Source organism: Numida meleagris, chromosome 3, assembly GCF_002078875.1.
Source record: "Numida meleagris isolate 19003 breed g44 Domestic line chromosome 3, NumMel1.0, whole genome shotgun sequence".
NCBI classification, from domain to species: domain Eukaryota; kingdom Metazoa; phylum Chordata; class Aves; order Galliformes; family Numididae; genus Numida; species Numida meleagris.
This window is the reverse complement of record NC_034411.1, coordinates 106,072,500-106,094,815: the sequence shown is the minus strand read 5'-3', so window position 1 is coordinate 106,094,815 and position 22,316 is coordinate 106,072,500. Positions and strand designations below refer to the sequence as shown.

The following is a 22,316-nucleotide window of genomic DNA, read 5'->3' as shown; positions in this document are numbered from 1 at the left end:
TGTCTGCTCCGAGCTCCGTGAGGCCGCAGCAAGGGTCTGGAGCTCAGCAAATGGGAACGGGATGAGCCCTGGCACAATGTGGATGCAGCAGCAACCCACGTCCTGCAGACCCCGTGGGAGAAGCAGTGGGGGCTGAATCCCATGGGTGCTTTATTTCTCTGTGTTACAAAGGCAGAAGGTGATTCCTGAAGCAGCAGCAGTGTCAGTGCATCCAGGCCCCCCCACACCAAACCTCCTCCCCAGCATAACCCCACGGCGAGGGGAGCCCCGGGGTGGTGCTGCAGGGATGCTCACAGCCGGGACACCCTCAGCATGGTCCCGTCCGGGGGGAGCCCCTCCAACCACTCCACCAGGATCCTGTTCAGGGCCGCGGGCCTGGGGGGGTGCACAGAGTAGGGTTGGAGCAGGCACAGAGTGAGGGCCCAGCCCCAGGTCCCCCCCACCCAGCCCTCACCTCTCCATCTGTGTCCAATGGCCACACGCCTCCAGGTGCCCCCTGCGCAGCTGTGGGATCTTTGGGGGGAGGCAGGGGGGGGTTGGGCCAGGAGCAGACCCCCTCCTGCCTCTGCTGGGGGTGGGGGGAAGGAAACGCCACCCCTTCCCCCCTTGGCCCCTCCTGATGCTCTCCTTATCCCACCCTTATCCCCCATCCCCTCCTTATTCCCCTTATCCCCTCCTTACTTCCCCCTTTATCCTCCCCTTTTTCTTATTTCCCCCTTTATATTCCCATCTTCTCATTCCCCCCTTATTCTTCCCATATTCCCCTCATCCTCCTTTATGCCCCTCCTTATCCTTCCCCTTATTCCCTCCTGATTTACTTTCTAATGCCCCCCTTATCCCCTCCTTACTCCTCTTTTAGTCCTCCCCTTTCCTCCCTTATTGCCCCTTTAATCCTTTCTTTGTTCTTCCCTTATCCTCTCCTTATCTCCTCCCTTATCCCCCCTTATTCCCCTCCTATCTATTCCTCCTTTATTCCCCACTTATTCCTCCCTTATTCCCCTCTTACTCTCCCATTATTCCCCTTATTCCCCCTTTATTCTTTCCCCTCCTTACCCACCCTTCATTCTTCCCCTTACCCCCTCCACAACCCCCTTTAACCCCCCCACATCCCACACCCCAGCCCATATCCCAGCACAATTCCCACCCCCAGGGCTCCACTCCCACTGCAGCTCCCAGGGAAGCATCTCCACTCCAACAGCTTTGGGATGGGGCCATGCGTACCCACTCCTCCATGCCCTTGCTCAAACTGGGGAGCAGCACCACGTCCTTCCCCGCTGTCACCATCAGCGCCGGCATCAGGATCTGTAGGGGACACACAGGGACAAGGGTGACACTTGACCGAGCAGTGGTGGCCCCATACATTGCTCCCATGAAGGGGATCCCCGTGCCCACCTTCCTGTCCTTAGCCGAGAGCGCCCAGTGCCAGTTGGGTCTTATGTTCCGGTACCAATTCAGTGGACCCCTAGGGAAAGGGAATGGGGAATTAGGGCTCAGCTCCACCAATCCCACTGCCCAGCCCATGACACGGACCTACAGGGGCACAGCACCGCTCCTACCTGAAGCCGGACCGCTGGAAGCGCTCGATGTAGTATTGCAGCTCAGCACCGTGCAGGATGAGGCTCTCGGGAAGGTTTTCTGGGAAGCCGACCAGCAGCCCCCCTACAGCACAAAGCAGGGCAATGGGAGCATGGCCACCCCCCCCCAGCCCAGCCCCACTGCAGGGCTGTGCCCCCCAGCAGTACCTCGCTCCTGGACACCAGACAGGCCAGGCACGGAGTGCAAGCGGTCCTGAAGAGAAGGCACAGCATTGGGAGGGGGGGCAGCCATGGCCAACGTGGGGCTGTGAGCCCCTCCTTGCCATGAGCCAGCACCGAGCATCGCTGCACCCCGAAGGATGCAGAAACCATCCCCTTCCCTCAGTGTTCCCCTTCCCTCAGTGCATCCCCTTCCTCAAAGCACAGCTTTGCGGGGTCTCATCGCTCCATAGGGCTGTGAGCCCCGTGCTGCTCACAGGGACACGTTCACTCTGGTCCCTACTGACAGCAGCTCGGTGCAGGCTGTGCTGCAGGCAGTAAGGGCAGCAGACGTGGGTGGGGCGTGCCTGAGGGGTACTGTAGGCAGTATAAAGCCACCTCCAAATTATTCTGCTCCCCCCCAGGTCCACCTTTTACCCTCCCAGCTCCTCTCCTACCTCTCGGCGGGAGGAACGGATAAGGGCTTTCAGGGTACGGCCAATGTCCTTCTCCAGCTCAGCCTCCGCAACGCCCTGTGGTGTAGGATGAGGCAGTGGGGTGATATCAGGAGCCCCATGGCATCAGGATGACACTGGGAGTCCAGCCATAGGGTGGGCAATGCCCATGCGAGCTGGGGACCCCAATGTGGGCAGGTCCCCCATCCCTGACTCACTGGCTCCTGGAAGTAGAACTGGTAATCTAACATAGGGAAGCTTTTCATCTTCTCCACGATGTCCACTGTGGGGTCTGCTGGTCGGTATGGGGTGTTCAGCGAGGCCACGGCCCTAGGACAACACAGGGAGCAAAGTCACAACGGGGAGAAAAGCTGGGCACCCCCTGCAGGGTGGCACTGGGGCTCGGCCAAGCTGCCCCTCTGCAGGGTGAAAGGCAATGGGGTGCTCCCTGCAGGGATGGTTGCTGGCCCCAAAAGGGCAGTGAGGTACAAACCCACCTCACTCTCTCGGGGTAGAAAAGGGCCATGTTCCAGACCACCGCACCACCCCAGTCGTGGCCGATGAACACGGCTTGTGCGATGCCCTGCGGGATGGGGACAGGGAGGGAGACCATAATCACTTCCCCATGGATAGCATTCCATTGAGTGCAACCCCAAAAAGAGCACCCTGCTGAGCATATCCCCAAGGAGAGCATCCCATTGAGTGCATTCCCAAGACAACATCCCAGTGAGCTCATCCTCATGGTGAGCATCCCAGTGAGTACGTCCCTGAGGAGAGCATCCCAATGAGAACAAACCCAAGGTAAGCATCCCATTGAGTATGTCCTTGAGGAGAGCATCCCAAAGAGCACAAACTGAAGGTGAGCATCCCATTGAGTACATCCCTAAGGAGAGCATCCTGGAGAGCACAACCCCAAGGTGAGCATCCCGTTGAGCCCACTGAACGCCCCCACTCAAAGCAGTGACTGGCACCCTAAGCACTGAGCATGGAGAGCTTTGCCTTCCCCAAAAAACATTAAAAAAAGACAGAAAAATAGCAGTGGTCTCTTTATTTTGGGGGCTTTTCTCTGCCAGTGGGATGGGGATGGAGGGGAGGACCAAGAGTGGGGTCCCTCAGGGGGACCTATGGGGACCAGCCCCCAGGTGACAGTGGGTTGGGAGGGGCTGGCAGCCAGATCCTACACCCAGTGCTCTGCTCCCCCCATTTCCTTCCTCCTTACTGACCCCCATGGGCTCCTACAAACAAATCCAATTAAAACACCAGCTCGCGACAACGAAGCAGACGGTCTGTAATTAGCTGATGTTTAGAAATATAATTAAAACTCCCTTCCAGCAGCAAGAGTTCCCTGAGGATAGCGCGGGAGGAAGCTGGGGCTGGCGAGGCTCTGTGCTGTGGTTTAATCCTTTCCCAAAAAGGGGATGGGGGCTGAAACCCCACAGAAAGGGGATGGGGCTGCCAGGTTGAGCACCCCGGGATCTGTTTTGATTCCAAAGGGTTTTCCAATAGGATGATACTCCCATGAAGGTGGGCACCATAAACCCATCCTCAGCCAAGGATTGGAAGTCGCAACACAGAACAGGAGATGACAGACCCTATGAGGATATCCCTATGGATCTTGGGGGGCATAAGCATCCCTGTCCTGGAGTTCCCATCCACGGCACATGGGGAGGGCACGAGCTGTAGGAACATGGGGGCACGTGGTGGGGGGACTCTCACCAGTTTGTCCAGGAAAACAGTCAGGTCCTGTGGGAAGGAGGAGATTGGGGTCAGAGGGTCCCACACCCCAGTGCCAAGCAGAGGCTGAGGTCCCCTCCATACGTCTCCCCCCTAGGCAGGAGTCAAGCCCAGGGCTCCAGCTCCAGCCCTCTCATCTTCATTTGGCACCACAGCTCCTCACCTTGCAGATCTGCTCCTGAGAATACTCCTCTATCTCTGCGCAAAAGACAGAATTCCCATCATTGCAGCGTTCCCACTTATCTAAAGGCACCACAACAGCCCCTCTGCCTCCCCAGTGCCCCCAGGGTGAAGGAGCCCTGTGCCAAACACCACCCAGCTGGGGACAAGTGACAGTCATCACCATGCTCCGAGCCCCTTATCCAGCGCAAAGGGATGGGGAAAACCTTGGGATGCTCACAGCTGCATCCCGGTCCCATGGGGAAGGATGGGAGAGGATGGGTACCACTCACCCGGCGGTGCTGTGGACTCGCCATAACCCTTCATCTCCAAAGCGATGACGCGGAAGCCGGCATCAGCCAGGGCAGGAATCTGGGAAATCAAGCAGTAAAAAACAAGGAAACCTCCAAAAAGAAAGCAGAAAATCACAGAAACGTCCAAAAACCCATCTGTGGGTACATGGCAGGGCAGAAAGCCTGGTGTGTCACCACACCAGCATGACCATCCCATTTCCCCGTCCCCTTACCTGGTAGCGCCAGGAGAGCCAGGACTCAGGGAAGCCATGGCACAGGCAGATAACGGGGCCGTGCCCCATCTCCACGAAGTGCAGCTGCACGCCGGGCTGCGGGGACAGAGAGCCCTCAGCACCTGGCACCCTCAGAGCCCCCTGGGTGCTCCTGAGCCACGTGCATGGGATTTGGCCGTGGGGTGGATGGGGAGCATCGTGTGGCACAGCCCCTCCAGCACAGCATCCCATGCATGATGCCAGGTGACAAATCCTCGCCCGTGTCCCAGTGCCCTCCCTAGCACATTTGTCCCCATCACCCTTTGCTGTCCCCCCTACCCGGATGGGCACGTATCCGTGGCTCATGGTGGCTGGATCACAGGCGGTCGGCAGTGGTTCTTCTTGCTGGAGAAGCTATGGGGCAAGGATGGCTCCTGAGCTGGAGTACAGCATCCCCTAGTGCTGAGCCTCCAGTGTCACCCAGCAGTGCCATGCAGGCACCGTGGCACTGGATGCAAGGACACAGCATGATGCTCCGTGGGTTGCTCATGGAAGGGGAAGCTGCGCCTGCTCCCTCTTCCCATCAGCTTTGGACACCCACAGCTGTGCCCCTGCCCTGATATTGCTGATCCTATACCAAATCTCAGACCACAGTGATCCAATCTCTTCCCAGATCCCATACAGTAGAACCCAACAGACTCTGCGGAAATGGTGGAGATCAGTGTGTCCCCATGGCACTGCTACATACCTGCACACCCGACAGCTCCTGCAGCTCCTTCAGGACGGTGTCAGTGTCCCTGACGAGGACGGTGGCCATGCCCATCTCCCGGGCCGGCTTCAAGTTCTCCCCGATGTCATCCAGAAAGATCACCTGGAGCAGATCCCAGACAAAGGGATCCAGAGATCCCCAGGGTGCTTGGGGCTGGAGGCACCCCCAGGCCCCCCTCTTCTCCACCCAGAGCAGGGCGCCCAGCACCATGAACAGAGGCTTTGGAGCTCCCCAAGGAGGAGACCCCACAGCCACTCAGGGTATCATCACCTGCAGCATCTTGGAAGCTGTAGGGGACAATGGTGACCCCGTACCTCCTGCGGCTGTGCCTGCAGCACCTCCAGGGCATAGGTGTAGATGCGGGGGTCTGGCTTGTGCAGCCCCACACGGCACGATTCGATGAGCAGGTCGAAGTGTCGCTGCAGCACGGTCAACAGAGAGGAGGTGAAGAGCCGCCCCGCGCTGTCATCCACCCAGTTGTTGGTGAAGACACAGGTCTTAAACCCTGGGGAAAGGCAGAGATGAGGGAGAGCTTTGTGACCGTGACATAGGCTGCCCAGAGAGGCTAGGGGTCTCCTTCCCCAAAGACATTTTAAAGCTGTTTGGATGCAATCCTGAGTATTGTATCGTAGAGTCACTAAGGTTGGAAAAGACCTCCAAGATCATCAAGGCTCTGCCTGGTAACAAACCAAGCATACCCTACCACTCAGAAGCACCAAAACCACCCAAAGGTGCAGCCCTCCCTGTCCCCAAGAGCTGAAGGGTGATTGCCTTGAGTTTGCACCAGGGGAGGTTTAGGTTGGATAACAGGAAACATTTATTCTCTCAGAGCCGTGATGCAGTGGCACAGGCTGTCCAGGGAGGTGGTGGGGTCACCATCCCTGGAGGTGTTACAGAACCGTGGGGATGTGGCACTGAGGAATGTGGGCAGTGGGCATGGTGCAATGGGTTGAGGTTGGACTTGGTGATCTTAGAGGTCTTCTCCAACCGTAATGGGCAGGGATGCCCCACAGCTCCCCAGCACCCACCATTCCTCCGGAGCATGCTGGCAGCCCGCAGCAGTGGGGCATTGAGGGTGCCCTTGGCTGCCATCTCCTCGAACACACGGGCGATGGAAAAGGTGGTCGGCAGCGTGATGCCTGCAGCAGAGGCGTGCTGCCTGCAACCCTCGTCCACCTCCAAGAAGAGCTGGAAAACACCCCCAGATCCCATCAGAGACAGCCCTGTGGCAAGACAGTACCCGCAGCCCCACATCTCGCTTCCGATGGCTCCATCCCAAACCCACACGGCTCAAATCCAGAGCCCTGACCCCTCGATTCCATATAGGGGCAGCTGATGGACCCCTCCCAGTGCCCACCGCTCACCTGGGACAGGGTGATCTGCCCCCGCATCACCTTGGCGTGGGGGCTGTCGGAGCCTCCTGCGAACAGGACATCCCGCAAGAAGTTCCTGCAAAGGGAAGAGAGGGAGGTGCTGTGGTCAGGGGGCACCCCAAGAGCTGGGGACTAAAACCAAAACCAAGGGAGGAACCCCAAAGCTCGGGGGTGGTACCCCTAAGCCTGGGGGGCACCCCAAAATCAAGGGGCGGGCACTGCAAAACCAAATGGTGGGATACCCCACTACCAAAGGGAGGGGGAGATACCCCAAAGTCTGGAGGGTCACCTCAAAACCAAGGGGTCAGTCATTGGGGGCATCCCAAAGCTTGGGGGGGCACCCCAAAACCAAGGGGTCGGTACCCCTGTACCAAAGGGGGCACCGTAAAAACAAGGGAGGAACCTCAAAGACTGGGGAGCGCACCCCAAACCTAGAGGGTGTCACCCTCAGACTCAAGGGAGGACATCCCAAAGCCAAGAAGGGGCATCCCAAAGCCTGGGGGGCACCCCAAAACCAAGGGGGGGCACCTCAAAACCAAGGGGGGAGCACCCCAAAACCTGGAAGGGGCACCCCAGGACTGAAGAGTGGGCACCTCAAGACTGGGGTTGGGGGAAGAGATGTATCACATGGAGGTGGCTCTGAGCAGCAGCCCCCTCCATCCGCATCGCAGGGGCGCGGGGCGGCCGCCCATCCATCCCCGCTGGCAGCTCAATTACTTCATCTCTCGGTTACAACGTGGGGCCGACGGGCCAAGGAGAAGAAAGAAAACGCCGAGAGCGAGGAATTGTGCAAAGCTGCAGCTCGGGGAAAATAATTGCCCCTATCAGGAGCTCACGAAGAGCCTTCTCAGGCAGCAATAAAACATCGCAGCGCTGGCTCCGGGACAGAACTCCTTCGGGTCGATTTCCCCGCTCCAGCGTGATCGGTGTCACTGATTTTTTTTCGTAATGAGGTGAAGGATGAAATGTTTCATCACCCGATAATGGAGGAATTTATTGCTCCACCTGCTCCGTGGCATTTGTATTGCTCCACGCGTTGCTTCAGCTCTGCGCATCGCGCCGAAACGCATCGCTGTACTGAAATCCCCCTGTCCTCCCCCCCCCCCCCCCCCCCAACCACGTCGGGTGCTGCAAACAGCCCCAACCCGTTCTGCTCACTCTCAGCAGCTGACGGCGTTGTGAAGTCCCGAACGTCGAATAAGGCAAAGGGTTCCCCAAAGCCTCTGGGATCAGAATGGGGTGAAACACCCCAATTCTGGCAGTCTGAAGGCTGACACGCAGCACTTCGGGGGGTGAGCTGAGCTGCGTCGGGTCTCAGGCAACGCAGCCCCACTGAAGGCAGCAGGGGAGGGGCTGATGGGTTCCCCCTTATAAGTTGCGGTGTTTGGGGCTCCCCACGAACAAGAATATATTTATTTGCCCTCCAGCACCCATCAGGTGGTCTTCTCCACCTCTGTGTCAACGTCCTCTATAGAAATCTACGATTTTGGGGGCGGCTTAACCCCCACCCCGCATTCCACCCCCTCCCTCGCCCCTCCCGTCAGGGCTATCGCTGAGTCCCCTCAAATTCCCCGCGGGCGGCGACCGCACACACAGCATCGCCACTTCGTCTCCACGTGTCTCTGTCTGAGCGGCGCCCCGCTACGACGCGGGCGGGCGGCTCTTAGGACACCGAGCCGGGACCCACAGGGCCGTGCCGAGCTATACCTGGGCAAGGCGCAGTCCCGCTCGCAGGAGCCCAGAAAGTGCTGCAGGCCGGGCCCGAAGAGCACTCCGCCCAAATCGAACAACGCAAATCTCCGCGCCATGACCGCCCGACCGCCGCCACCACCGGGTCTCGAACCGCTGACCTCTACCCAGCAGCCTGAAGGCCGCCCCGCGCCGCGCCCCCTTCACATAGCCCCGCCCACCCCCGCCATAGGCCCCGCCCATCGTCGTCGTAGGCCACGCCTCCTTCCGCAGCGCCGCGCAGGTCCTAGCGCCGCCGGTCCAATCCCGCTGGCACTCAGCGCAGGGGCGCCCACCCACGGCAGCGCTCTTCCGCGGGACTCACCGACACGGGATCACCTCTTGGCCCCACCATCGCCCTCCTGAGGCTGTGGGACCCCCGATTCCCCATGTTTTTGGGGCAGTGGTCTCCCAGGTCGTCACGAGTGCCCAAAGCTCGTGGGTTTTGCCCCACATTGCGTTTTTGTGGGGATTAACAGGGAGGTCCTGCAGCCCTCTCAGCTCCTGCTGCACCCCCCCGGGTTTAAACACGTATGCACGCATACGTACATGCGTGCACACCTGCACACACATGCATGCACACCTGCACACCTGCATGCATGAGCACACACATGCACAGACATGCACATCTGCATGCACATGTATACACGCACACACACATAGAAATGCAGGTCTGCATGCACAAGCTTGCAGACACATTCACACAAGCATGCACAGAAACGTGCAAGCTGAGCACCTGTATGCACTGCCAGGCACACGCATGCACACTGAGCACATCCACACACTTAGCACATACACGCACACATATGCACGCTGTCTGGCCATGTTGCTCACAGCTGTACACTCTCCCCCCAGCTTGGTAACACACCCGGACCCCCCCGGGGCTGCATGACTCCATACATCCCTCCCCAGCCCTCGAAGCATGGCCCGCTCAGTGCTGAGTATGGGGTGTGTGTGCACATGCGTGTGCACGTGTGCGTGGGCTGGCCCAACCCCCGGAGCACTGTGCCCATTGCGGGACCGTCGCCTCGCCGAGCAGTGAGTGGGATGGGGGCTATGGGGGGGGGAGGGGGAGGAGTAGTGCCACCCCAGTGCCTCAGTTTCCCCAACTGCAAAATGAGCGGTGAGGCTGAAATGATGGAGAAAAGGGGGATTGCAGGGTGTGTGTCCGGGAGGGGGGTGATTGCAGCGTTGCAAACAAAGTGCAGCATGGCTGGGGGACGTACCCTGCTTGGGGGGGTTGGAATTGCTTTGGGTTGGGGGGAAGAGTTGCTCTGGGTGGGGTCTGAGCCCCCATGAGCTGTGCCTTTCCCAGCTATGGGCATTCTGCTGCTGGTGCTTGTTGTCCCCTACCCAGCCATGCCCCACCCCGGACAAAAGCGCCTTACCCAGCTTCTGGCACAGCCCGGACCTCCGACGGGCAGCGGGTTCCCCCCAGCAAAAAATTTGAAGGCATTTTGGGGAGGAAGGAGAGGAAAAGAAGACTTTGGCCAGGATGGAGCCAGGCTCTTGGTGCCAGCAGACGCTGCGCTGAGATCCAGCCAGCTCATGGCAGGGCTGGGTGCCACGCCGCTGCGGTCTCCAAATGGCATCTCCGGTCCTTCCCCAACGCTTCAGGGCGCTTCATTCTGGTCCCCGCCCCACCAGCCCCGCTGCCAGCGGTTTCCAGCGGTTTCCAGCGGTGGTTTTGGAAGAGCCAAGCTGTCTGCTGCTCCCCACTGCGGCCCCTCACTCTTCCATGGAAGAGGATCTGGGGGGCAGGATCAGCCCCAGCCCCTTGCTGCCCCAGTTTCCCCCCTTTACACTTTGGGATGTAGCACCCCCCAGATCCTAAATTCCAGCAGCCAGAAAGTTTTCCATCCCTTATAGGAAAAAAAGTGTCCCCGGGGGGGACTTGCCAATGTAAACTGAAATCTGAGGGTCCCTGGTGGGATACAGAAGTGTCCCCAGGAGCATCCCAGCCCTGCAGCAGGGTGCTGATGCCCACCTCTCCCCATAGGACACCATGGTCCCGCGGGCCTGCTGCCTGCTCATGGGTCTGTGCGCCCTGCTCCCCCATGCCACCCCCCAGCAGGACCCCCCCGGGGACCCCGAGCGCTGCGGCATCACCTTCCACGCCCCCGACCCCTGTGGTCCAACCCACGTGCCATCCCCTCTTGCATCCCGTGAGGAGCTGGAGCACCTCCAGAGCCTCCTGCAGCAGAGCAGGGCCAGGCTTCAGGATGTGGAGGCGGCGGCGGTGCTGGAGGAACCCCAACCCCGGTACCAGGACGTGATCAGTGAGGCACTGCCTGCCATCCGTGGGGCCAACCAGGAATTTGGGGAGAGCCTGGACAACGTGCGCAGGGAACTGGAGGCTCACGTGGCCCAGAGTGATCACCCACAGGTGGTGGAGAAGAGGGAGAAGTAAGTGGGCAGCACCCCGAACCCCAAATCCCAAAAGTCATCTGTACTTATAAGCATGGAAAAAGAGTGGCTCTTGGGGAATTTTGCTGGAATCTGGAGGTCCCTGCTAGGGGGGAAGCAGGGGAGATGCTCCCCACAGGTGATAGGGGTAGGAGGAAGCATCACCCCAAACTCCACAGGTGTGTGTTACAAGCACCCAAGTTGGGGGGCTGCTCTGCGTGGCCCTAGAGATGCTGAGCGCCATTGGTGAGCCCATGTGGTTGGTTGGTGGGTCTCAGGTGGGGTATGGAGGCCCTGCCACTCCACACCATTGATACAGAATCATAGAATCATTGGGGTTCAAAAGATCTCCAAGGTCATCAAGTCCTGCCACTGACCCATCCCCACCATGCCCCGTGCCATTGATATCCAGACATGTATCCCTTGCCTGAACCTGCAGGATTTGTTGGCTCAGCCACCTCATGCCATTGATATCCATGCATGTATTCCTGCCTTGAACCCATAGGATTTGGAGCTCCCACACCCCCTGCCACTGACATAGAATTGTGGAATCACTAAGGTTGGAAAATATCTCTACTAAGATCACCAGCTCCAACCCCAACCCATACCCACTGTGCCCGCTGACTGCGCCCCATGCCATTGATATCCAGACACGTATCCCTTGCCCAAACCCATAGGATTTGGAGGCTCAGCCACCTCGTGCCGTTGATATCCACCCGTGTCCCTGCCTTGAACCCACAGGCTGCGCAAGGACCTCCGCCTGGTGGCCCACGTGCTGCACCTCACCTCCCGCCTCGCCCATGTCCTCGACGCTTCCTCCCAGCGCCTCCAGGACGAGCTGAGCCAGCGCCTGCAGCGCTCGGCTGCCCGTGCTGCTGCTGCCCAGCCCTAGGACACGGGCTGGGCTCTGCCGCCCCTCTCCATACAGCCTCGCTTGCTGGTAGGATGCCGGCTCGTTTGCACCGCTTTCGAGGTGTGCTTTGCAAAGGGCATTTGCAAAACAAGCTAGGCGCTGGGTGGGGTGGGAGGCTGTAGTCTGCTGTGCAAGACCTCACTCACATGATGCCCATCACCCCGAGTATTTGATGCATTTGTCCTGTAGGAGCTCTGCCATACACTGCCATACCCCATGCCACTGTGTGTGCCCCCTGCTGCAGCCTCCTTCCTTCTCCAGCAGAGCTCCGAGCCCCTTTGCTTCTCCTTGAATGTGCTATGCCCACGCAACCGTTTGCAGCCAGCCAAAATCAACCCAAATCCGAGAAACAGAGAACATCTCAAGCTGAAAGGGATCTCCAAGGATCACTGAGTGCAACTCCAAAAATCCAAACTCGATGTCTGTCCTCATCCGTGCTGTTCCTTTCTACAAATGACCGCCATCTCCTTTGGGGCATGGATGGTGATGGGGTTGGGGATGGGGATTGGATGGGATGGGATGGAGATGGGGATGGGGATGGGGATGGGGATGGGGATGGGGATGGGGATGGGATGAGATGGAGATTGGTTTGGAGGTGGGGATTGGGATGGAGGTGAGGATGGGGATGTGGATGGGGATGGGGGTGGGATGGGGATGGGAATAGGGATGGAGTCAGGATGAAGATAGGGATGGGAATGGGGATGGGGATGGAAATGGTAATGGGGATTGAGATGGGGATGGTAATAGGGCAGCTGCACACACACTGGCAGAGAAGTGCTGGGCTGGAGCTGTGGGAGATGAGTACAAGCAGCCCAGCAGTAAATTGAAGCTGGCAACCGGAGTGCACTGAACCTACAGAGGCTTGGGCATTAGAAAAATAGCTAGAGGCAGAAAACTCTGATCTGTTCAAACACAAGGAGGACACGTCCTGGCCACATCATCACGTGGGGCCTGTGGACCCCCTAGGTGTGCACTGCATGGCCTCGGGCCTGGGTAGCAGTAACACCCTGGGCAGCAGCAGTGATATGTCTCCAGGAGCTGCAGGCAACACAATAAAGATGCATTGCACTCTGCCAGGCATCAGCGTTATTAACATGTCTGCTTTGTCTCCTTTCACCACTAAAGACAGCACCCAGGAGTGGCACCGCCTCAGTGCTCCTCTCCTCAGGTATTTTGGGTGCTCAGCATCCAGAGGTGGCACCCACTGCCCTGATTTCAACCTGTGCAGGTGGGCTGGGGTCCAATATTGGGCTATAGAATGGGGAGAGCAGCACATTCTGGTGTCTCCCAAGCCTGTCTCTGCCTCCTTTTTCGCCTCCCAGGGGAAAGGATGCAAACTGTTCTCCAGGTCCCCCAGGGCTGGAAATTGCAGTCCTGGGCATCAATTGCAGGAAGGTTGTGCAGCACATTTCCTATCAGGAAGGAAGGAGGGAGAGTGGTCTGGGTCAGGGCTGAGCCTTTGCCCAGGAGGGAGGCAAGAAGGGTGAGCTCAGGGTTTCCCATCCTTCTCCCATCCCCTGCCAAGGTTCTGTCCCCTGTCCCCATCCCTCAGTTTGCGCCCTACAGTTGTCTCAGTCTGTTTGTAGGTGGAAGGGAAAATGGTCCTGCAGGGTAGGGGAGATGCAGGATGCTTTCCCAATTTTGTGACATTCTCCTCGGCAGCATTTTGTGGGAGCTGCCCATGGGCAGGTGGGCCTCAAAACCAGCTCAGGGCAGGGGGTTGAGTGGGCAACCCCTAAGCTGGTGGGGGGCAGCTGCCCCCAGCCCCCTGCAGTACCACATGGAACACCCCATGCAGGACCCCTTGCAATGCTCTGTGCAGTGCCCTTTGCACTACCTATGGAATAATTCTTGCAATTTCCCCTATGATACCTCATTCAACACTCCATGCGATGCCCCATGGAATGCCCCATGCAATGTCTCCATGCAGAGCCCCCTCTGATGCCCCGTGCAATACCCCATGCGATGCCCCTTTCAAAGCCCCATGCAATGCCCCCGTACAATGCTCCTTGCAGTACTCCGTGCAGTACCTCCCACAGTGCCCCATGCAATGCCCATTGCAGTATCCCATCTGCAGCCTCACTGCCCTGCAGCACTCTACCCATCTCTACCCAGGAGGATGAGGAGGGGCAGGGGAGCACAGCGAGCCTTCCTCCCCTCGCCTCCTCCTCCTCGCAGCAATCTGGGCTCACCCTCCTCCCTCCCCTCCTTTCGTCACCGCTCTGAGGACAGCAGAACATCCTCCACTGGAGCCCATTGCACGCCGGAGCCTCCGCGGCACCGCATCCCCACCCCGTGCCTGGGCTCAGTGCAGGGAACGGGGCACAGGACCCCTCCCCAGGTAAGGGGCTGGGCTGGGCTGAGTGGGGAGGAGGGACGCGGTTTTTCCCTGGGAAATCCTGCTGTTTTCAATGCAGAGCACTGACTCGATGCTCGGAGCAGCGGGGAAAGTTTCCCATCTGCGCGTGAAGTTCCCATCCGAAAATCCCCCACGCTCTCCCTTTAAAACAAAGCAGAAGAGCACGAACGCAACGAGCTCTCTGGAAGTTATTTATTCCCGCTGCTGCCCTGACTGCACGGTCGTGGCTGAGGGCTCAGCTGGGATCGCCCGCGGGCATCCCAAGGTTCAGCCTTGAGCGGCTGCTGGAGCCCGGGGGGAATGTGCCTGGCACAATCCAAGCGAGCATTTTGCGTCCCCCAGGGCACTGCTGCAGAGGGGTCAGTGAGCTTGGTGTCATGGAGCGATGGGAAACCCATCAGGGAAATCGTTTGGACGTGGGGGGACGTGGCGGGACGAAGGATGGAGGTGCAGGAGGGGCAGCGATGGGATGGGAATGCATTAAGGGCGGCGATGGGGATGCAGGAGGGGCAGTGATGTGGATGCAGGAGGGGCAGCAATGGGATAGGGATGCATTAAGGGCAGCGATGGGGATGCAGGAGGGGCAGCTATGGAGATAGGGATGCTGTGGGGGTGCGGGTATCACACACTATGCTTGTAGGCGTGCAGCCCCCCAGGCAATCCCCTCCTCACCTTCCCTCTCCCCAGCCAAACCACAGCCCACGGGTGCACATCCTCAGCCTCGTGCCCCTTGCGGAGCCCCCCATCCCTGCCAGGAATCAGCTGTTCCCTGCCCTGCTGCCCATCAGCCTGGGCACCTTTTGCCCTTCTCCGTCATTTATCCTTGGGGGAGCCCCTAAATCCCCAACTTTCTCTCGTGTCACACTCTGCAATCAAGCCCAAGGGGGTGCACCAAGGAGCAGCTCCCCAGCAGCCTGGTGCTCTACTATGTTTCCAGATATCTCAACCACATCGGTAATTTTTATCTCAGCGCAGTGGCCATTGTTTCTCCTCCCGTTTCCCACCCCCTCCACCATCCGTGTATTAATCAGGCTGGCCACAAGTTGAAAACTGCGCAAAAAAACAACGATGACAAGTTAATGAAGGCTCCTTGGTTTGACTGGGTGGGAATTCAAAGGATCTCCTCGCTCATCAAAGTCAGTGCTGGGCTGGGAAGATCCACTGCTTTGGGGATGAAGGCAATTGCCTGTCCAGAGTGCGGAGGTTGCTGCTGGGGCACAGGGTGGGTGTGGAAGAGTCATGAGCTGGAGACCTGGGATTGCTGCAGAGCAAGAGATTTTCCCCATTGCAGAGATTTGACTTGCAGGGTAGAGGGAATCCGAGCACACATATGGATGGATGGATGGATGGATGGATGGATGGATGGATGGATGGATGGATGGATGGATGGATGGACGGACAAATGGTGGATGAATGGATGTCCAGCTTCAAGACAATTTCCAAGTGTCCCCAGAGCACCCAGAACCTTTTCTGGGGGTCCCAGCAGGGCCACTTTCTCCTGGCTGAGGCCATACGTGTGGCACCTGACTGCCAGTGCTGCCTTACAAAAGCTGCTGGAGCAAAGCATCCTCCAGGGACATCTCTGTGCCACCCCACCACGCTGTCCCGTGGGCGAGGGGCTTGAGGATGCTCCCTTCTGGTAGCTCTGAAGTTTTGCAGCAAGGCATGCCTCCAGATTCCCCTAAAGCCCATCCATACCCAAGCATCCCTGCAAGGGATCTTCTCTCTTTAATTCTGCTTTGGCTCTGTCCCACTCCCATGGCTTTAACTTACAGGATCCAGCTGTCCCAAAGCTATGGGGCTCCCCAGAGGAGCCCTATATCCCTCACTGCCCCCACTGAATGAGGAGAGGATGCTCTGGAGACATTTTCCCCTGGCCCTGCTACAAGTCAGAAACTGATTTCTCTGTTGGCTGCAGAAAGGATGGGACCACCCCACCTCCCAGAACTGCACTGTGGTGGCATCACAGTGACAGTGCCACTCTGCTGTTTTTCCAGGAAGAAGGGAGGAAATCTTGGTCAAGAGGCTTGGCCACACTGTGCCAACATCCAGCTCTGTCCATGGCTCCTCTGGAGCTTGCTGGTGGTGGGGACACGCAGGACACCATGCTGGAGCTGCCCCATGATGCCTTTTCCTACTGAGTCTGCCACTGTCCTCGCGCCTGGGCTCACACTGCAGGGAGCATGGGGTGGCTGCGCCGCAGCACCGTCCCCCTCCTTGTGTGGTGCTTCATCACCTTCCAGACAGGTAAGGGCTCCCCTTTCTTTCCCTGGGGTACCTGAATGCCCTTCCCTTGGGCCCAGCCTTCCCCTTGGTCCCAGCCTCCCATCAGTGTCAGAGCTCCCAGGAGCTGGGTGCCTTGCTTCTTCCCTCATCCAGCAGCAGCCCTCCCCATACACCCTTCATTGCTGCTCAGTGCTCAATCCCCGGCAGTGTGCAAGGGAAAACCAGGGCTCCTTGCTGGGCTTGCCTGCCTCAAGTTGAGCAGAGGAGAGAGCTTGCACAGGGCACAGGGGATGCAGCAGCTGCGGGGCTGCACACCCGTCCTGCTGCTGGGCACAGCCACCCTTACATCGCCTTTTTGGCTGTGCTTGGCTGTGTAAAGTGCTCCACAGAAGAAATTTATGGGGATCCGCAGCAAGCAAGGACGGATGCGAGTGATGCTGAGTGATGCAGCACAAGCACGTGGGCTGGCTGGTGGCACCAGAGAGCAATGCCAATGATTGCTCCACATAGCAAGGAGCCTCCATCCTCCATCATCTATCCTCCATCCTCCACCCTCCATCCTCCACCCTCCATCCTCCATTCTCCACCCTTCATCCTCCATCCTCCAGTTGAGCCCGAGGGCTGCACTCTGGGAAGTCCATGCTGGTCCCAAGGTCTGCACCAGCTGCTGCCTCCAGCTTGAGAATCCCAACCAGTTTTCACCAGTAAGAGCTGCTGGAGGGGGCTGTGAGATGACCCTTGGCCATCCAGGAGCAGGATTTTCTCACCAACTTCCAGGCTGACATTGCCAAGTTGACCTTGCACCACCCAACCAGCATAGCGCAGAGTTGTGGAGGCCAGTTCCTCTCTTCTCACCTCCATGCCCAGAAATGTCCCTCTCCCAAGTGAAGCAGAGGACCCTAGATCCTCACCCAGAGATTTGTGGGGGCAGTTCCTGCCCTCTCCCTCAAGCAGTGCTGAGATGGAGCAGTAATGAGGCAGAGAGTGGAAAGCCCCCATTGCAGGGAATGGGAGAAAGAGAGTGATATATACAATTGCTTTTATTTTGGGATGTCCTGTGCTGTGCACAGTCCCTTTCTGGGTAGTGCAAGGAGGTTCTGCACCCGTTCCATGTCTCCACAGCCACCCAGGAGCAGAAGCAGCCCCATGGCTTTGCTGAGGACCGTCTCTTCAAGCATCTCTTCACTGGCTACAACCGGTGGTCACGGCCGGTGCCCAACACCTCCGATGTGGTCATCGTGAAGTTCGGGCTGTCCATCGCACAACTGATTGATGTGGTAAGGAGTCCACACAGGGATCCCAGCCCAGGACCTTTGAGCCATTACTTCATGCTGCTGGCTGTCCCCAGCAGGGGACAAGCCACACACCTGCCTCCAAAAAACCTCCGATGAGCAGGGAACATTGCTCATCACTCCTCCATCCCAAGCCTTCTCTTACCCTGAAAGCAAGAGAGCATCAGGGAAAACTACACCGCTCTCCATCCCCATCCTTATCCACCCAATATCTACATACCTGTAGGGCTATTGCTGAGCTTGTGTTTCCACCCATGACTTGCTTGTTACTGTCATGCACATCCATCCATCCATCCATCCATCCATCCATCCATCCATCCATCCATCCATCCATCCATCCATCCATCCATCCATTTATCCACCCATCCATCCACCCATGCATCCATTAGCACAGAACCCCCAGGCCCCCAGGGTGCTTGGTGCTGGAGGTACCCCTGGGTACCTCCTGTCCCTCCCTTTTCCCCCAACCCCAGCAGGGGAACCCAGAGCAGGGTGCCCAGCACAACAACAAGGGGCTTTGGGAGATCCCCAAGGGGGTGACCCCACAGCCTTTCTCTACTATCTATAGCCTATCTACTATCTGCTACATAGAGCCTAGATAAATCCATCATCAATCTGCCCACCCATCTATCCATATATTCGTCTATCCATCTGTCTATCTGATCATTTATCCATCAGATTGTGCACTTGTCTACCCACCAGAGCTTCTCAGAGCTGTCCGCCACAATATACCATTGTTTGCTGCCATCTAGTGAGCAAAGATCCAATCTCTCCTGCACCTTGTGTTGCTATTAGTTGTTTGAAGGAGCTGAACCCCAGGGGCAGAATGGGAGCTCGGCTGCATGAGCAGGCTGAGCAGAGGAGTGATATGGAGATTGACGCAGTGTTGGGGTGAACCTTCTCTGTCCTTCTCCTCTCACCTCTCCCTGTTTCCCACCGCAGGATGAGAAAAACCAAATGATGACCACAAATGTCTGGCTGAAGCAGGTAGGAGTCTGTGCCCTTCATGGGGCCTGAGCAGGGGAGAGTCAAGGAGGAGGAGGATGGTGTTGGGCAGCTCAATCCCACCATGCCTAGGGTCACCTGGTGCCCTCCGTGCTTCCTTCCAGGAGTGGAGTGACTATAAGCTGCGCTGGAACCCGGAGGACTTCGACAATGTCACCTCCATCAGGGTGCCCTCTGAGATGATCTGGATCCCTGACCTCGTGCTCTACAACAAGTGAGATGAGGCACCCCTAGGACCAGCCCTCCCATTCTACCTCGTCTCCATCACATTCCCATCCCATCCCATAGTATCACATCCCATGGCATCAAACCCCATCCCATTCCACAGTATCACATCCCATCCCAACTCATCCTATCCCATCTCATTCCATCATATCCCATCCCATTGTATCCCATCCCACCCCAACACAACCCATCCCATTCCACATGGAGGAAGCTCCTGCCCCTGTTTCCTGGAGGGAACCCTTCACCCTCTCTGTCCCTGCAGTGCCGACGGGGAGTTTGCTGTGACACACATGACAAAGGCCCACCTCTTCTCCAATGGGAAGGTGAAGTGGGTGCCACCTGCCATCTACAAGAGCTCGTGCAGCATCGACGTCACCTACTTCCCCTTCGACCAGCAGAACTGCAAGATGAAGTTTGGCTCCTGGACCTACGACAAGGCCAAGATCGACCTGGAGAACATGGAGCACAACGTGGACCTCAAGGACTACTGGGAGAGTGGCGAGTGGGCCATCATAAACGCCATTGGCACCTACAACTCCAAGAAGTACGACTGCTGCACCGAGATCTACCCTGACATCACCTTCTACTTCGTCATCCGCCGCCTCCCACTCTTCTACACCATCAACCTCATCATCCCCTGCCTGCTCATCTCCTGCCTCACCGTGCTGGTCTTCTATCTGCCCTCTGACTGCGGCGAGAAGATCACGCTCTGCATCTCCGTTCTTCTGTCCCTCACCGTCTTCCTGCTGCTCATCACCGAAATCATCCCCTCCACCTCTCTGGTCATCCCACTCATTGGCGAGTACCTCCTCTTCACCATGATCTTTGTCACGCTCTCCATCATCATCACCGTCTTCGTCCTCAACGTGCACCACCGCTCGCCCAGCACCCACACCATGCCCCGCTGGGTGCGCAGCTTCTTCCTGGGCTTCATCCCCCGCTGGCTCTTCATGAAGCGACCCCCAGTGCTGCTCCCCGCCGAGGGGACAACGGGCCAATATGACCCCCCGGGGACCAGGCTCAGCACCTCCCGCTGCTGGCTGGAGACCGATGTGGATGACAAGTGGGAGGAGGAGGAGGAGGAGGAAGAAGAGGAAGAGGAGGAAGAAGAAGAGGAGGAGAAGGCATACCCTGGCCGTGTGCCCTCAGGGGGATCCCAGGGCACCCAGTGCCGCTACAGCTGTGGACGCCAAACGAGCAAATCATCAGGGGGCCCAGCCCCCCGGGTGCCCCTCAAGGGGGAGGAGGGGGGCTCTGATCAGGGGCTGACGTTGTCACCCAGCATCCTGAAGGCCCTGGAGGGTGTGCAGTACATCGCGGACCACCTGAGAGCTGAGGATGCTGACTTCTCGGTGAGTGGGGGGCAACTGAGGGCTGGGGGGTGAGGGGCACTCCCTAGCCCGATGTACCCTCCATGGGGGTCAATGATGGGGATATCCAGTTGGCTCCATGCATGCTGATGGTCCCAATTCAGGGGATCAATGACCACCTCCTGGGAAAAAAGGGTAGATGTCACACTGAGCAACATGGTCTAGAGCAGTCCCAGGCAAGGGTTGGTGGTCGGAACTGATGATCTTAGTGGTCTTTCCAACCTTAATGATTCTATGATTCTATGAAATGTGGGTTCCACAGGTCAGATCAGTGTTCCTCAGGCTGTGGGGTGCTGGAAGCCCCTCTCCTACCCACACTGCCCTACTTTCAGAAAGTATCCATCACCCAGCTCAGAGCCTGAACCCCAACCCGCAATTTGGGCACACCTGGGTGGGGTTTTCTGTGCCCCCAGCAGCCCCCCTGTGGAGATCCATCCCCACTCCTTATGCTTGAGACACCTCCTAACCCTTGGGGGCTGCACCCTCCACCCAAACTTCACAGCCCCTCTTCTCCTGGCAGGTGAAGGAGGACTGGAAGTACGTGGCCATGGTGATCGACCGCATCTTCCTCTGGATGTTCATCATCGTCTGCCTGCTGGGCACCGTGGGGCTCTTCCTCCCGCCCTACCTGGCAGGGATGATTTAGGGACCGGGGGTGACATGGGTACCTCTCACAGCATCATGACCATGGAGGACCCTCAGGTGGGACATGCAGCAGTGGAAGGGGAAGCAAAAGTTGTGCTGGGAGTGCCCTGCTCCTCGCTGTCCTGCTCATGGTGGTGGCCATCCTGGCCTTGAGGAGAGCTCAGCACAGTCTCTCCACCAGCCAAGCATGGGATGGTGGCATCTAGGAAAGGCATCCGCTTCTTCCAGCTGCTGCAGGTTCCATCTGGAACCCAAGGGACACATCTGGTTGTGACTCCACGAGAGGATATCACTGCTGCTTCTGGATGCATCCTGCCTCAGGAACACGGCCATCACAACATGGGGCAGGAGACAGTGCTTTGGGGTGTGACAGCAGGAAGGGAAAGAGGTCCCTGCTCACACTGCACAGCTCAGGGGCTCTGCTCTGCTCTGCAAAGCCCAGCAGCACAAGTGATCACGCTGCACCAGCCCACATGTGTGCTGCTGGGTTCATCAGCACAGGGATCCTGGGCAAATCATCCACTCCATCCCATGCCTGTGACAACCCATAGAACCCAAACCCCCTCGCCCTGATGAATGCTACAATGCAGTTTTAATTTCTATCTTCCATGCACCCTAAAGGACCCGTGCTTACAAGGATCTACTCTCATCTGTGCCCTGAAGCCGGGCTTTCCCCGCAGGGTTTTTCCTCCAGAAGACCAACCCAGGAGCTGGATGCGACCTGACGTGTTTCAGAAAACACTTTGTGCTATGAGGAGTGAAATGGGCTGGAATAAATGATGCCACTGAGAGACATGCACATCCCAAGGGTGTTGCAGCTGCTTACACATCCTCTGGCGTGTGCACACAGGGCTGAGATAAGGGAAGTGCAAGGCAGCAAGCTGGATGTATGCATGGGTCTGTGTGCGTGTCTGACCCAACACACCCCAGTTTCATGGCTCTGCAGAGCCCAGTGTGCTCATCTCCTCCCCATCCCAGCCCTCCTAAACCCTTTGCTGGCTGCATCCAGCACAAAAATGCCCTTTCAGCAAAGCCCTGCCTGGCTGGGGATGGAGCAGAGGCTCTGGGGTGAACCTCAGTGTGACACAGCAAGCACCCCAAACACCCTTCTCTATGGGGATCCCACTCTTGTGGCTGTACTGTCCCCCAAAACCTCTCCCAACCACCTCCACCTTGAACGTGCCATGATTTCCTGATGCTCTTTGAAAGACAAAGCACGAATATCTGCAAATAGTTCTGCTAGCAAATCCTGGGAACAGGGAGAGTGGCACCTTGCTTGGATTTGGGGGTCAGTGGGGCTCCAGAGGTGGCAGACTCAGGTAGGATATTAGGAAACATTTCTTCTCCGAAAGCGCAGTGATGCAGAGGCACAGGCTGCCCAGGGAGGTGGTGGGGTCACCGTCCCTGGGGGTATTCCAG

General features: G+C 58.0%; 2 protein-coding genes across 2 annotated transcripts; one reads left to right on the top strand and one right to left on the bottom strand.

Moving 5' to 3' along the window:
- EPHX2 (epoxide hydrolase 2) lies at nt 134–8,624 on the bottom strand. Its single transcript, XM_021391923.1, has 19 exons — nt 8,436–8,624; nt 6,720–6,804; nt 6,384–6,543; nt 5,670–5,860; nt 5,335–5,457; nt 4,926–5,000; nt 4,608–4,703; nt 4,375–4,453; nt 4,086–4,120; nt 3,905–3,931; nt 2,686–2,771; nt 2,407–2,518; nt 2,192–2,266; nt 1,743–1,788; nt 1,557–1,659; nt 1,393–1,462; nt 1,222–1,302; nt 455–513; nt 134–375 (listed from the first exon to the last, which is right to left on the bottom strand). The coding sequence occupies exons 1-19, from the start codon at nt 8,534–8,536 to the stop codon at nt 291–293; spliced, it is 1,689 nt and encodes a 562-aa protein (XP_021247598.1). The 5' UTR covers nt 8,537–8,624; the 3' UTR covers nt 134–290.
- CHRNA2 (cholinergic receptor nicotinic alpha 2 subunit) lies at nt 14,013–22,272 on the top strand. Its single transcript, XM_021393059.1, has 7 exons — nt 14,013–14,116; nt 16,132–16,381; nt 17,483–17,637; nt 18,595–18,639; nt 18,762–18,871; nt 19,145–20,234; nt 20,773–22,272. Exons 2-7 carry the CDS (start codon nt 16,318–16,320, stop codon nt 20,896–20,898), a joined length of 1,590 nt encoding a protein of 529 aa, XP_021248734.1. The 5' UTR covers nt 14,013–14,116; nt 16,132–16,317; the 3' UTR covers nt 20,899–22,272.